This window comes from Oncorhynchus tshawytscha, unplaced genomic scaffold (genome assembly GCF_018296145.1).
Source record: "Oncorhynchus tshawytscha isolate Ot180627B unplaced genomic scaffold, Otsh_v2.0 Un_contig_17767_pilon_pilon, whole genome shotgun sequence".
Taxonomy (NCBI): Eukaryota; Metazoa; Chordata; class Actinopteri; order Salmoniformes; family Salmonidae; genus Oncorhynchus; species Oncorhynchus tshawytscha.
This window is the reverse complement of record NW_024609023.1, coordinates 82,854-99,093: the sequence shown is the minus strand read 5'-3', so window position 1 is coordinate 99,093 and position 16,240 is coordinate 82,854. Positions and strand designations below refer to the sequence as shown.

Below are 16,240 nucleotides of genomic sequence, written 5' to 3'. Positions count from 1 at the left end.
AACATAACGATTGTCACTATGGCCAAACAGTTCTATTTCTGTTTCATCAGACCAGAGGACATTTCTCCAAAAGTACAATCTTTGTCCTCATGTGCAGTTGCAAACCATAGTCTGGCTTTTTTTTGGCAGTTTTGGAGCAGTGGCTTCTTCCTTGCTGAGCGGCCTTTCAGGTTATGTCGATATAGGACTCATTTTACTGTGGATATAGATACTCTTGTACCTGTTTCCTCCAGCATCTTCACGAGGTCCTTTGCTGTTGTTCTAGGATTCATTTGCACTTTCCGCACCAAAGTACGTTCATCTCTAGGAGACAGAACGCGTCTCCTTCCTGAGCGGTAAGAAGGCTGCGTGGTCCCATGGTGTTTATACTTGCGTACTATGTAAACGTCTGACCTACTAGAATTGTGATACAGTGAATTAATCTGTCTGTAAACAATTGTTGAAAAAAATTACTTGTGTCATGCACAAAGTAGATGTCCTAACTGACTTGCCAAAACTATACTTTGTTAACAACAAATTTGTGGAGTGGTTGAAAAACAAGTTTTAATGACTCCAACCAAAGTGTATGTAACCTTCCGACTTCAACTGTATATATCCTAACATCACTTTACAAGGTTCTCTTCAAGAGTCCATATTTTTATTGGCTGAGGCCCAGTAAGGTTAGCCTCGTAAATACCGGACTGATTACCGCTGCGCTAGATTTGTGTTTGGTGGAGGGTGGTATGTGCATTAACATTAGTAAAGTAACACATTAAACATTGATTTAGGTGTTTTTACATGATCGGTTGAAGTTATTATGTTCATGTTGTTTCATGTATGTTCATGTTTATGTATTCATCAAAAAGTTGTTACTCACCTGACTGATAATGTAACTTATTACATTAAATGGAAAAAGTTATACTATAACAATTCCACATTTTATCATATTAACCAACAAGACATTACATTTACCGGTTTTATTACATTGTAAATCGAAAAGTTATTACATTAACCGTTGTTACAAGACACAGCATACATAGTTCATGCCTAGACCTCATGGATATTATTATTCAAAATAATATTGATTAGTTTTAGGAACATAGGTCAATTTAGATTTGTTTATTATTATAATAAAAATATAACATTAGTGATATATTCATGTTTAGAATACAATGGATTGAATTTATTGATCAATTGAATACATTAATATATACCCATTGTTGAAACCTTATTCCGCGTGAGATTTAATGACAATAGTATCATGAGTATATGAAAGAAGATTATCCCCCCACACACAGGTTCACTGTAACATCTTCTATGATAACATTTATCCACTCAAATCACAAATGTATGATATTACATAGACACAGGGGAGACCTGATCCTAGATCAGAGCTGCATATTATGCTCCACAGAGGTTACCATGGTGATCAGACTGAGGCAACTGTTTAAGAATGGGAGATGGATATGACTGTTCACTAGATGTTTTCTATTGATCCATTATTTAGGGATCTAGAACGGTCCGGATAGGAGGGAGATGAAATATGTCATGCTTGTGTTTTCTCATTGGCCCTAAATGAACGAAGCTCTTCCCACATACAGTACCAGTCAAAAGTTTGGACACACCTACCCATTCAAGGTTGTTGTTTTAAACTATTTTCTACATTGTAGAATAATAAAGAATCAAATCAAACTTCATTTGTCACATGCGCTGAAAACAAGTGCAGACCTGGCCATCAAATGCTTACTTTACAAGCCCTTAACCAACAGTGCAGTTCAAGAAGATGAACTAAAGTAAAAATGTGTAAAAAAGTAACACAAAAACATAACAGTAACGAGGCTATATACAGGGGGTACCAGTACCGAGTCAGTGTGGAGGCTATATACAGGGGGTACCGGTACCGAGTCAGTGTGGAGGCTATATAAAGGGGGTACCGGTACCAAGTCAGTGTGGAGGCTATATACAGGGGGTACCAGTACAGAGTCAGTGTGGAGGCTATATACAGGGGGTACCAGTACAGAGTCAGTGTGGAGGCTATATACAGGGGGTACCAGTACCGAGTCAGTGTGGAGGCTATATAAAGGGGTACCAGTACCGAGTCAGTGTGGAGGCTATATAAAGGGGGTACCAGTACCGAGTCAGTGTGGAGGCTATATAAAGGGGGTACCAGTACCGAGTCAGTGTGGAGGTTAGAGGTCATTTGTACATGTAGGTCGGGGTGAAGTGACTATGCATAGATAATAAACAGCGAGTAGCAGCAGTGTACAAAACAAATGAGGGGGGGGGGTCAATGTAATAGATGGGTGGCCTCTGTACTACCCTCTGTAGCGCCTTACGGTCAGATGCCGAGCAGTTGCCATACCAGGCGGTGATGCAACAGTTCAGGATGCTCTCGATGGTGCAGCTGTAGAACCTTTTGAGGATCTGAGGACCCATGCCAAATCTTATCAGTCTCCTGAGGTGGAATAGGATTTGTCGTGTCCTCATCACAACTGTCTTGGTGTGTTTGGACCATGTTAGATCTTTGGTGATGTGGACACCAAGGAACTTGAAACTCTTAACTCGCTCCACTACAGCCCCGTTGATGTTAATGTGGGCCTGTTCGGCCCTCCTTTTCCTGTAGTCCATGATCAGCTACTTTGTCTTGCTCACATTGTGGGAGAAGTTGCTGTCCTGGCACCACACTGCCAGTTCTTTGACCTCCTCCCTATAGGTTGTCTCCTTGTTGATCAGGACTACCACTGCTGTGTCGTCAGCAAACTTAATGATGGTGTTGGAGTCGTGTTTGGCCACGCAGTCGTGGAAGAACAGGGAGTACAGGAGGGGACTAAGTACACACCCCTGAGGGGCCCGTGTTGAGGATCAGCGTGGCGGACGTGTTGTTGCCTACCCTTACCACCTGGGGTTAGCACATCAGGAAGTCCAGGATCCAGTTGCAGAGGGAGGCATTTAGTCCCAGGGTCCTTAGCTTAGTGACGAGCTTCATGGGCACTATGGTGTTGAACGCTGAGCTGTAGTCAATGAACAGCATTCTCACATAGGTGTTCCTTTTGTCCAGGTGGGAAAAGGCAGTGTGGAGTACGATTGAGATTGCATCATCTGTGGATCTGTTGGGACGATATGCGAATTGGAGTGGATCTAGGGTATCCAGGAGGATGCTGTTGATGTGAGCCATGACCAGCCTTTCAAAGCACTTCATGGCTACCGATGTGAGTGCTACGGGGTGGTAATAATTTAGGTAGGTTACCTTTGATTCCTTGGGCACAGGGACTATGGTGGTCTGCTTGAAACATGTAGGTATTACAGACTCAGTCAAGGAGGGGATGAAAATGTCAGTGAAGACACTTTTCAGTTGGTCCACGCATGCTTTGAGTACACGTCCTGGTAATTCATCTGGCCCCGCAGTTTTGTGAATGTTGACCTGTTTAAAGGTCTTGCTCACATCATCTACCGAGAGCATTTTCACAGTCATCCACAACAGCTGGTGCTCTCATGCATGCTTCAGTGTTACTTGCCTCGAAGCGAGCATAAAAAGCATTTAGCTCATCTGGTAGGCCCGCATCACTGGGCAGCTCGCGTCTGGGTTTCCATTTGTAGTCCGTAAGAGTTTTCAAGCCCTGCCACATCCGACGAGCATCAGAGCAGGTGTAGTATATTCAATCTTAATCCTTTATTGACGCTTTGCTTGTTTGATGGTTCGTCTGAGGGCATCACCGGATTTCTTATAGGCATCCGGATTAGCGTCCCGCTCCTTGAAAGCTGCAGCTCAATTCAGATGTTGCCTGTAATCCATGGCTTCTGGTTGGGATATGTACGTACAGTCACTGTGGTGACAAAGTCGTTGATGCACTTATTGATGAAGCTGATGACTGAGGTGGTATACTCCTCAATGCCATTGGATGAATCCTGGAACATATTCTAGTCTGTGCTAACAAAACAGTCCTGTAAGCGTAGCATCCACTTCACCTGACCACTTCCGTATTGATCTAGTCACTGGTACATCCTGCTTTAGTTTTTGCTTGTAAGCAGGAATCGGGAGGATATAATCAGGAGGATATAATTATGGTCAAATTTGCCAAATGGAGGGCGGGGAGAGCTTTGTACGCACCTCTGTGTGTGAAGTAAAGGTGGTCTAGAGTTTTTTTCCCTCTGGTTGCACATGTGACATGCTGGTAAAAGTTTGGCCAAACTGATTTGTTTGCCTACATTAAAGTCCCTGGCCTCTAGGAGCGTCGCTTCTGGGTGAGCATTTTCTTGTTTGCTTATGGCCTTATAGAGTTGTTTTTTTTTGCGGTCTTAGTGCCAGCATCGGTCTGTGGTGGTAAATAGACGGCTACGAATAATATAGATGAGAAATCTCTTGGTAGATAGTGTGGTCTACAGCTTATCATAAGGTATTCTACCTCAGGCGAGCAATACCTCGAGACTTCTTTAATATTAGACATCACGCACCAGCTGTTATTGACAAAAAGACACACACCACCACCCCTAGTCTTACCAGACATAGCTTCTCTGATCTGCCAGTGCATTGAAAATCCCTCCAGCTCTATATTATCTGTGTTGTCGTTCAGCCACGACTTGGTGAAACATAAGATATTACAGTTCTTAATGTCCTGTCGGTAGGATAATCGTAGGACATCAATTTTATTTTCCAATGATTGCATGCCAGCAAATAGAATTGATCGCAGTGGAAGTTTACTCGCTTCCCTACAGATTCTTAAAAGGCACCCCGTTATGCGTCCTCTTTTCCGTCTTTTCTTCACGCAAATGATGGGGAAATGGGCCTGTTCCCGGAAGAGCAGTATATCTTTCTTGTGTGACTTGTTAAAGGAAAAAGCTTCTTCCAGTTCGTGGTGGGTAATCCCAGTTCTGATGTCCAGAAGTTATTTTTTGGTCATAAGAGATGGTAGAAGTAACATTATGTACAAAATAAGTTAAAAAATAAGTTACAAATGCAAAAAAAAAAAAAAAATTGTATAATTGGTTACGGGCATGTAAAACGTCAGCCATCTTTTTCGGCGTGTGAGCCAATCAGTTGTGTTGTGACAAGGTAGGGGTGGTATTCAAAAGATAGCCCTAATTGGCAAAATACCAAGTCCATATGGTGGCAAGAACAGCTCAAATAAGAAAAGTGTATACGGTCTGTCGCAAAAACCATCAAGCACTATGATGAGCGCTCTCATGAGGACCGCCACAGGAAAGGAAGACCCAGATTCACGTCTGCTGCAGAGTAAAAGCTCATTAGAGTTACCAGGCTCAGAAATTATTGCCCAAATAAATGCTTCACATAGTTCAAGTAACAGACACATCTCAACATCAACTGTTTTTGTATTTGTATTTTTTACTTAAAACTTTAATTTAACCTTCTCTGTTCAGAGGAGACTGCGTGAAATCAGGCCTTCATGGTCAAAATGCTGCAAAGAAACCACTAATAAAGGACACCAATAGGATGAACAGACTTGCTTGGGCCAAGAAACACAAGCAATGGACATCAATCAGATTTAAGTGAAAGTTTTTGCGAACTTTCAAAGTTCTTGAAATATTCCATATTGACTGACCATGTCTTAAAGTAATGATGTACTGTTGATTCTCTGTGCTTATTTGAGCTGTTCTTGCCCTAATATGGACTTGGTCTTTTACCAAATAGGGCTAACTTCTGTATACCACCCCTACCATGTCACAACACAACTGATTGGCTCAAAGGCACACCTGTTAATTGAAATGCATTCCAGGTGACTAACTCATGAAGCTGGTTGAGAGAATGCCAAGAGTGTGCAAAACTGTCAAAGGCAAAGGGCGGCTACTTTGAAGAATCTTAAATATATTTTGAATTATTTAACATTTTTCATGGTTACTACATGATTCCATATGTGTTATGTCAATAGTTTTTATGTCTTCACTATTATTCTACAATGTAGAAAATACAAAAAATGAAAACCCTGGAATGTGTAGGTGTGTCCAAACTTTTGACTGGTACTGTATGTCTATCTAATGTTTCTCTCCAGTGTGTGTTAGCTGGTGTGTTTTCAGGTTTAATGATTGACTGAAGCTCTTTCCACAATGATCACAGCTGTAAGGCTTCTCTCCGGTGTGTGTTCGCTGGTGTGTATTCAGGTGTACTGATTGACTGAAGCTCTTTCCACAATGGTCACATCTGTAAGGCTTCTCTCCTGTGTGTGTCCGCTGGTGTGTATTCAGGTGTACTGATTGACTGAAGCTCTTGCCACACTGATAACAGCTATAGGGCTTCTCTCCAGTGTGTGTTCGCTGGTGTGTAGTCAGGGTGGAAGCTAGAGCAAAGCTCTTCCCACATAGACAGACATAAGTTTTCTCTCCAGTGTGTGTTTGATGGTGTCTAATCAGGGAGGAAACTACAGCAAAGCTCTTCCCACACTGATCACAGCTATAAGGCTTCTCTCCACTGTGTGTTAGCTGGTGTCTATTCAGGGTGGAAGCTACAGCAAAGCTCTTCCCACACTGATCACAGCTATAAGGCTTCTCTCCTGTGTGTGTTCGCTGGTGTATAGTTAGTTTTTCTGATAGAGCAAAGCTCTTTCCACACTGATAACAGCTATAAGGCTTCTCTCCAGTGTGTGTTCGATGGTGTCTAATTAGGGAGGAAACTACAGCAAAGCTCTTCCCACACTGATCACAGCTATAAGGCTTCTCTCCTGTGTGTGTTCGCTGGTGTATAGTTAGTTTTTCTGATACAGCAAAGCTCTTTCCACACTGATAACAGCTATAAGGCTTCTCCCCGGTGTGTGTTCGATGGTGTCTAATCAGGGAGGAAACTACAGCAAAGCTTTTCCCACACTGATCACAGCTATAAGGCTTCTCTCCAGTGTGTGTAACCTGGTGTCTACTCAGGGTGGAAGCTATAGCAAAGCTCTTTCCACACTGATCACAGATAAAAGGCTTCACTCCAGTTTGTGTTAGCTGGTGTGTAGTCAGGTTGCTTGACTGATTGAAGCTCTTTCCACCATCAAGGCAGGGGTAAGGCCTCTCCCCTGCATGAATTTGCAGATGAGATTGGAAGGCGTTAGAAGCAGTGAAACTCTTCCCGCACTGAGAGCAGCAGTACGGTTTCTCCCGGGTGTGAATCCACTGGTGAATAATGAAATCACTCCTGCTAGTAAAACTCTTCCCACAGTCAGAGCAGCAGTGTTGAGGTTTCTTCCCTATACATCTCTGCTGGTGTTTCTTGGGGTGCTCTGGTCTATAGAGACACTTCTCTGTCTCGTCAGCAACACGATGTTGTTGAGGCTCCGCAGATGACAAGCCCATCCAACTGAGAGAATGGTTAGTGCTGTCCCCTGTGAAACAAAGACATTGAATGACTATGTTTTGGAAATATAGGTCCATAAAGAAATACTATATTTAAAAAATGTGTTTGTTATATAGCAGACTCTCTTCTCCAGCGCAACTTACAGGAGCAATTAGGGTTTAGTACCTTGCTCAAGGGCACAGACAGATTTTTCACCAAGTCGACTCAGAGATTTGAACCAGCAACCTTTATTAGTGGCCCAACGCTCTTAACCACTAACCTACCTGCTGCCCTTATCAATATACACTCATTGGCCAGTTTATTAGGTACAACCCCCTCCATTCATGAAACTGGAGCGACAATTTACTGGCCACTGAGTGTTTACTGTTTATCAATGAATTAACAGAAATGCAGAATCAGATTTGTAATCTCATCCACACACCACATTGTTCTTACTTGATGAAATCAAATCTTCATCTCCCTCCTCGTGTCCTTCTCTCACAGTTCCACTCTGCCCTGGTGTTTTCCTGCAGTCGACCAGCCACACAGACACCCTCTTCAGATCCAGCAGTAAGGCGTTACCAGGAGAGTTGTGACCAGGGGACTCCGGCAGGTTGGAAGGGGACGGACTAGCTCTGTCCTGGTGACCACAGGAAGAATTGTACATAGAATATCATTAGACCAAACATTTGATTACTTTAGTCTAAATCTCTGATTGATTGGTGCATACTTGTAATATCGCATTTCTCCTGAAGTGTGTCACTGATCACTACTTTCCACAACATTTTCAATCACTTTGCCAAATATTTCAGATGGATCTGTTTTTTATATATTTTTTTTACAAATTTCAAAATTGATAACACTTGGAATGCCCCGTCTTATGTTCAGAATGTTTGATTGAGCATTCATTGGAGTTGAACATCTTTCACCCGAGTTAATCTTAGTTAAATTCTGGGTTAAGTGTCACATAATTAGTCAACTGCTCGCTTAAGTTCTGGGTTCATAAGTGGAGAGATTAAGAGATGGTAGAACAAGAAGAAGAACCGGAATGAGAAGCTCCACCCCTCTTTCAAGATACGGGCTGAATGTCCCCTCCCCTTCCAACATGTGACAGATGGTAACACCTGCAAAATCATGATTGGTTCAAATAACCAGTGACACAAAACCTAAACACCAGAACTATTGCTGCTCGTTAACCCACTTTTGGAGCATGTTGAGAAAAATCTCAGTCTCATAGTTTCAGTATTCTTATACAGTACATATGTAACAGTATAACTTTAGACCGTCCCCTTGCCCATACCAGGGCGCGAACCAGGGACACTCTGCACACATCAACAACTGACACCCACGAAGCATCGTTACCCATCGCTCCACAAAAGCAGCGGCCCTTGCAGAGCAAGGAGAACTACTACTTCAAGGTCTCAGAGCAAGTGACGTCACCGATTGAAACGCTATTTAGCGAGCACCACCGCTAACTAGCTAGCTGTTTCACATCCGTTACACATACATAGAAGAAACCATCAGTTATAGGGGTATTGTAACATGTAGTAGAAACCTACAGTAAAAAGGTATTGTGTAACCTGGTGCAATTTCCGCCCCATGCAACATTGCTTAAGATCCACTTTATGTGACTTGTTACTGTAACAGCATCCACATCTAAAAATCAACAACATTCAGATAATGAGTGGAATAAACTGTAATTTACCACCCAAGTATTTCAGCAGTACATTGTACACTACACCATTATTTCAAATTTCATTTTTTATATATACTGTTCGTAAACTTGACACTTTATAATTTTGGTTTTGTAGATCAGTTTTTAGCAGTTTGATTAAATTATAGTAAAATGTATTAACAAATGACAGGAAATATTTTCAAAAGTAATCAACTGAAAATGGCCTAAGAGTTTTGAAACATATTTTTGTGCTTCGAGTTGTGAAAATGTACCATTGGATTGGGCTAGTCATGGGCTGGTCATGGGCTAGTCATGGGCTGGTCATGGGCTGGTCATGGGCTGGTCATGGGCTAGTCATGGGCTGGTCATGGGCTAGTCATGGGCTGGTCATGGGCTAGTCATGGGCTGGTCATGGGCTGGTCATGGGCTGGTCATGGGCTGGTCATGGGCTGGTCATGGGCTAGTCATGGGCTGGTCATGGGCTGGTCATGGGCTGGTCATGGGCTGGTCATGGGCTGGTCATGGGCTGGTCATGGGCTGGTCATGGGCTGGTCATGGGCTGGTCATGGGCTGGTCATGGGCTGGTCATGGGCTAGTCATGGGCTGGTCATGGGCTAGTCATGGGCTGGTCATGGGCTAGTCATGGGCTGGTCATGGGCTGGTCATGGGCTGGTCATGGGCTGGTCATGGGCTGGTCATGGGCTGGTCATGGGCTGGTCATGGGCTGGTCATGGGCTGGTCATGGGCTGGTCATGGGCTGGTCATGGGCTGGTCATGGGCTGGTCATGGGCTGGTCATGGGCTAGTCATGGGCTGGTCATGGGCTGGTCATGGGCTGGTCATGGGCTAGTCATGGGCTGGTCATGGGCTGGTCATGGGCTGGTCATGGGCTAGTCATGGGCTAGTCATGGGCTGGTCATGGGCTGGTCATGGGCTGGTCATGGGCTAGTCATGGGCTGGTCATGGGCTGGTCATGGGCTGGTCATGGGCTGGTCATGGGCTGGTCATGGGCTAGTCATGGGCTGGTCATGGGCTAGTCATGGGCTGGTCATGGGCTGGTCATGGGCTGGTCATGGGCTAGTCATGGGCTGGTCATGGGCTGGTCATGGGCTGGTCATGGGCTAGTCATGGGCTGGTCATGGGCTGGTCATGGGCTGGTCATGGGCTGGTCATGGGCTGGTCATGGGCTGGTCATGGGCTAGTCATGGGCTGGTCATGGGCTAGTCATGGGCTGGTCATGGGCTGGTCATGGGCTAGTCATGGGCTGGTCATGGGCTGGTCATGGGCTGTCATGGGCTGGTCATGGGCTGGTCATGGGCTAGTCATGGGCTGGTCATGGGCTGGTCATGGGCTGGTCATGGGCTAGTCATGGGCTAGTCATGGGCTAGTCATGGGCTAGTCATGGGCTAGTGGGAGTGAAGGGAAGATAACTAGGCATTCCTTAACATATTATGTAGGTAGAGGTGGCGCTAGCGTGAGGGCCATGGGTGCGACTGTTCCTGCAGATGAATCAATAAAATACAAAGGAACATTATGTGAACATCACATTATTTAACACTATCAGCATTATTTAACCCTACAAAACATGGCAAATGTATATGATTGAATTCAATCCTGGAATTGGTCTAGGTGGTTGTTGCTTATTTTATAAAGCAATGTACCCTACTGTCAGTATACCTCCTTGAGGGGTCCCCTGGGACTGGTAGCTACGCTGCTGGTGGGGGAAGGAACAGGGTATTTATTTAGTAAGTCATTTATTAAGTGTTAATAGTTTAAATTAAGTTAACACACTGCCAGGACTTGAGGTAGGCCTACTTTAGAAGAATCCAACAATGACGCATTTTGTAGTTTTGTAGTTTTAGTAATTTTACATGGTCTAACATATCTGTAGGCAGGAATTAGGAAACAAAACATTCAAAAGAACAGAATAGCATATTCTGAGTTTAAAGGTAGTTTCAGTGATATGATGTAGGCTATATGCACAAAGTAAACAGCATAGTGAGTCAATAACATGGACTTAATAAAGGCAGAACTAGTCACTTTAAATAACGCCCCTTTAATAATGTTTACATATCTCATTACTCATCTCGTATGTATATAGTGTATTCTATACCATCTACTGCATCTTGCCTATGCCGCACGGCCATCACTCATCCATATATTTATATGTACATATTCTTATCCATCCCTTTACATTTGTGTGTATAATGTAGTTGTGAATGTGTTAGATTACTTGTTAGATATTACTGCATTGTTGAAATTTGAAGCACAAGCACTCCGCTACACTCGCATTAACATCTGCTAACCATGTGTATGTGACCAATAAAATGTCATTTTATTTTCGCAATAACCAAGAACGTTGAACCGCGAGGCTAAACTTCTCCAATGTTTTGGTCCCATGGCTACCATGCTGGAAGAGCATGAAGCATACCCTTTGCACAGATACTGTGAGTGACTGTGTGAGAGTGAAGTCTTGCATCTCGCTCATTGCAATATCTGCGGTGCTGCTTGTGGCATCGTTTTGCTAAGTCTACCTTTAATGTAGCTTATTTTACAGTCACTATGCAATTTAGGTTTCATTCTTATAGTAAGAATGAGAAACAAAAAACAACATTAAGTGAAAAGTAGGCATTGGTTTGAAGCTGAAAAAATTATATTCCCCCATGATCCCAACTCCACCCATGATCCCAACTCCACCCATGATCTACCAAGGTTTTCCAGCACACAGCTTTGACCTGCTACAGTAGCTATGTTGGTCTATTGTACTTCAAACAATGATTATGCAGGTTGCTTATGAGCCAAACATTCTCAAAGAGCCCAATTCAGATTCTCTAGGAGGTGCTCCCACAAAGTGATTTTTACCGCCTACAAGAATTCATTGCACACCACACTAATCCCATTCCACTAACTTTTGAGGCTTTATGTATTATTATACCATCCGCAAAATATGAAACGCAACATGAAACAATTGAATATATTTTTCTTCATATGAGGAAATCAGTCAATTGAAATAACTTCATTAGGCCTTAATCTATGGATTTCACATGATTGGGAATACAAATATGCATCTGTTAGTTACAGCTACCTTAAAAAATGGGCCTCAAGATTTCGTTGCGGTATTTTAGTGATTTCAAATTGCCAATCGATAAAATGCAATGGTGTTCGTTGACCGTAGCTTATGCCTGCCCATACCATAACCCCACCGCCACCATGAGGCACTCTGTTCACAATGTTGACACCAGCACTCCCTAAAAACTTGGAGACATATGTGGCATTGTGTTGTGTGACAAAACCGCACATTTTAGAGTGGCCATTTAGTTTAATTTAATTGTCCCCAGCACAAGGTGCACCTGTGTAATGAATATGCCGTTTAATCAGCTACTTGATATGCCACACCTGTCTGGTGGATGGATTATCTTGCAACAGAGAAATGCTCACTAACAGGGATGTAAAGAAATTCAACAAATTTGTACAAAACATTTTATAGAAATAATATTTTTGAGAATATGGAACATTTCTGGGATCGTTTATTTCAGCTCATGAAACATGTGACCAACACTTTACATGTTACATTTATATTTTGTTCAGTGTATAGCTTTGCTTTAATACTGTCTGTCAGTATACCTCCTTGAGGGGACCCCTGGGACTGGTAGCTGCACTGCTGGTTGGCTGCTGGTGGGGGAAGGACCAGGGTCTTCAAAATGATTTATTTATTGAGTTTAAATTAAGTTAACACACTGCTTTAATACTTACAAGACCATCATGATTAATTGACCAAATGATTTTGTCTTGTAGTAATGTGGTGCCTGCCTGTATTTCCTTAAACCTTTGTTTTAGCAATTTAGTTACTATTTTTGATTTAACCTTTATTTAACTAGGAAAGTAAGTTAATAACAAATTCTTATTTACAATGATAGCCTACTGGGGAACGGTGGGTTAACTGCCTTGTTCAGGGGCAGAACAACAGATTTTTACCATGTCATCTAGGGGATTCGATCCAGCAACCTTTCGGTTACCGGCCCAACGCTCTAACCACTAGGCTACGTGCCTCCCTAATACATGTCATTAAAAAAATATATATATATAATTCATAACAGATTTTCTTGCCCCCACCCCTAGTGCCGCACCACTGGAATGGCCGTACATGGCAGAGTTGTTGACAGATATCCAGATCGGAGTTGTAAAAAATAATCAAGACGGTCAATGAAGCCAGTCAACTGGCAGAGTTGTTAGTTTGGCCACTGTTGATCTAAACAGATTTGTATTAAAATTTCAAGAGGACAGGAGAAGAAGCACAATGGAATTTATTCTGAATGTTTGAAAGTGGTGAGTTTCTGATGCTAGCCAGCATGCATCTGCTCACTGCAGGGCACAACGTGCTGTTTACATGTATTTGTTTTCTCAGCTACAGTTAGAGTGGTGTCCTGTCCGACAGTGAAACATGTCTAGCTCTTACCATAGCTTGGTCTATGGAGTAGCTAGCTAGTGTTGCAAAAGTCTATTGCGTTGCATGCATTGTAAGGTAGCAGCGTGTCAATTTGGTTTTGAACTGATGTAGCTATGTCATTATTATTATTTATTTTTTATCCAGTCCTATAAATACTCCAAACAGCCTACTCGACCTCTCGGAGGCGTACGCATGGTCCTAAAGCACACACTTAACACATTTAGTATTACATTCCAATGATAAAACTAGGGGGGACAAAGATGCAATTTCAGAATGTGGTGGGGACATGTTCACTCCATCCCCAGTGAACGTTGCGCCCTTGGTTTTTGGTATATTTTAGTTGTCACTAGTAGACTAAGCATAGGTGATTAGAGGATGTTGAAATGAAGCTTGAACAGTGGAGGCAGCGCCTGTTTTCTTTTTCGACTTGCGGTAACTCTAAATAAATAGTGGTTTAGTTTCCCGAAGTGTCAGAAACATTCACTTGCTCGACCATTCTGAAGGTCATGTAACTGTTACATGCAACATTTCTTGTGAACTTAACAGGACAGATGTTGCTCTCTAGTTTTATGATGTAACAAAGGTCTGGTTGAATGTATTCTGCCACTGTCTTCTTGTCTCAGCTGAGTCCAGGCATATGAACTAACAGGTTATAACAACGCAATTATCACAACATGTAATATGGCTATTTTTCTGGCTTGGCTTCCCTGGTCATTTTACCCACACACCGCTACTGCAAGGTGTAGGCTTGGACTCATTATTTCACCAAGGTAAAGTTGGTTTGTCAAAAGCCATTTAAAGTGGTATAAATCAATAACTAATTAACTGTCACAGAAACATAAAACTAGATATTATTTATTCTATAAATGTCTAGCACACTTTTACAACCTTTGTTTTGGGGAAAAATTCCAGTTTTGATTTGATAGAGGGCATGTAGTCTATCAAATTTAAATTTCTATCATATCAAAACTGGAATTTCTACTCCAAGCAAAGGTTGTAAAATTATTCTAGACATTTAATTAATAAATCATACCTAGTTTATGTGACAAACGGTGAAATAATTATTGATTTTTACCATTTTAAATGGCTTTTGGCGAATGTCTGTTGAATGTCCGAATGTGTGAATATAAAACCAACTTTACTTTGGCCTCATTATTTCTCCATGGTTTCTGACTTTAGCTTCTCGTTGCCTTGTATTAAACAGTGTGCGATAGGTGTTATGGGTGTAAGATGGCACAGTGATGCCATCTGTTGGTAAATGTTCATTACTGCAACTCTTGTGTTTTACCGGGGTGCTTGAGATACCCGGATGTGTTGTCATATACTGAACAAGACTGGTTACTCGCATCAATGCCTCTGTCTCGTCATTTAACATTCAAACAATAGGCTAGTAGGCTACTTTTCTGAAGGACAAAATATGACGTTTTTATTACTACCATTGTTTATTTTGTCCAGTTGTTCAAATGGAACGAATGGATATGGAAGATCAAAGATGATAACTAGACCTAGACATGTTATACACCACAGTAGGAATATTGTTAATAAAAGTAAACCAAACTTACCCGATTCATCGTGTAAGCTATTCTTTCTTCAGCGTTTCTTCAAATATAAAAACGTGAGAGTTAATCTGTAGCTAGTTTACACTACAGTTACTTTGTCACAGCATTCAGATAAACAGACCAGAGCAATCAGGCGTCCTTTAAAATATCAAAACTCGACTTAAACTGTGACAAATAAATGTCTGATGTTGGCTAACCTTACTTCAGAAAGATCCTGGATAAAATTTAAATCTATTAAAGTCAATTAAACGTTCAACACCTTATTCACCAAGAATCCTGTTGTCTGTTATCGTCTAACTCTACCCGAGATCCACTTGAAACAACGTCCTCTTCGAGAGTCCAGATAGTTTTAATGTCTGAGGCCCAGTAATGGACGCCTATAAAATACCAGACTGTTTACAGCAGCGCTATCCGTGCAGCGAACCAGAAAAACCTGGTGTACGTTCAATCCGATGTCTGCAGTGTCCATGCAGCATTTTCAACAATGCAACCTCCGCAGTAGTCAGTGCATTACAAGCATTTCGCTACACCAGCAATAAAATATGTATGTGACCAATAACATTTGATTTGATTCATAATTCTTCCGCTTCACGGAGCAGACCAGAATCAGCGCCGTTGAGAAGGAAGTGGTCTTCTTCTTCTTTAGTGTTATGACGGTCCGCAAACAATGACTATAGGTGCACGCCCCCACCTAGTGTGTTGGCTGTGTATCAGCCTACTATTCTGTATTATTCATTCATAACACTGTGAAAAACCAACTAACCCTGCACCCATTAAAACCTCATCATTATTCCACTACTTTGGCCCTCTGATCCCACACCAGGCCAGCAACCGGAAAGGACGAGATATTATCTTTCAAAACACCTTGGAACTCTTCTGAAGTAAAATATTGTACACCCAATTACTTCTCAACAGCTGCCACCACAACATCTATCCACTGTGATTTACATTCTATTCCTGCGGTACAGTTGACAACCATGGCCATGAACACCAAAAAAATTAAAAATACTGAAGCATGTTATTTTTATCACTCTCTATTGACCTCCGCCTAATCACAGGGATCCTCTCAGGATCCTTCACCCTGGACCCATCTTCCTCTACTACTCTCTTCACTGTCTCAGCATACAACACCTTCTGCACTACTGTGATCCTGGTAACCTCAACCTGTCTTTCTCTCACCGGACACATCTGATCTCCAGCACCATGTGTATCCCTACAGTTTATACACACAACGTTTTACATCAATACTACACATTCCTTTCTCTCAGGTCCTCCTGCACACTTCTCACATCTAGGATGCTGGAAGGAAGTAGTCAA

General features: G+C 42.3%; 1 protein-coding gene across 5 annotated transcripts; it reads right to left on the bottom strand.

Annotated features, from left to right (window-relative positions):
* Positions 1-5,884: 5,884 nt before the first annotated feature.
* On the bottom strand, positions 5,885-15,561 carry LOC121838654 (zinc finger protein 135-like). 5 transcript variants are annotated; one of them, XM_042314017.1, is made up of 5 exons: positions 15,183-15,561; positions 14,927-14,963; positions 10,595-10,631; positions 7,700-7,883; positions 5,885-7,292 (listed from the first exon to the last, which is right to left on the bottom strand). In XM_042314017.1, the coding sequence occupies exon 5, from the start codon at positions 7,261-7,263 to the stop codon at positions 5,968-5,970; it is 1,296 nt and encodes a 431-aa protein (XP_042169951.1). In that variant the 5' UTR covers positions 7,264-7,292; positions 7,700-7,883; positions 10,595-10,631; positions 14,927-14,963; positions 15,183-15,561; the 3' UTR covers positions 5,885-5,967. The 5 variants fall into 5 exon arrangements, with proteins under 5 accessions (XP_042169951.1, XP_042169949.1, XP_042169952.1 ...); XM_042314015.1 differs by lacking the exon at positions 10,595-10,631; XM_042314018.1 differs by lacking the exons at positions 10,595-10,631; positions 14,927-14,963.
* Positions 15,562-16,240: the final 679 nt, after the last annotated feature.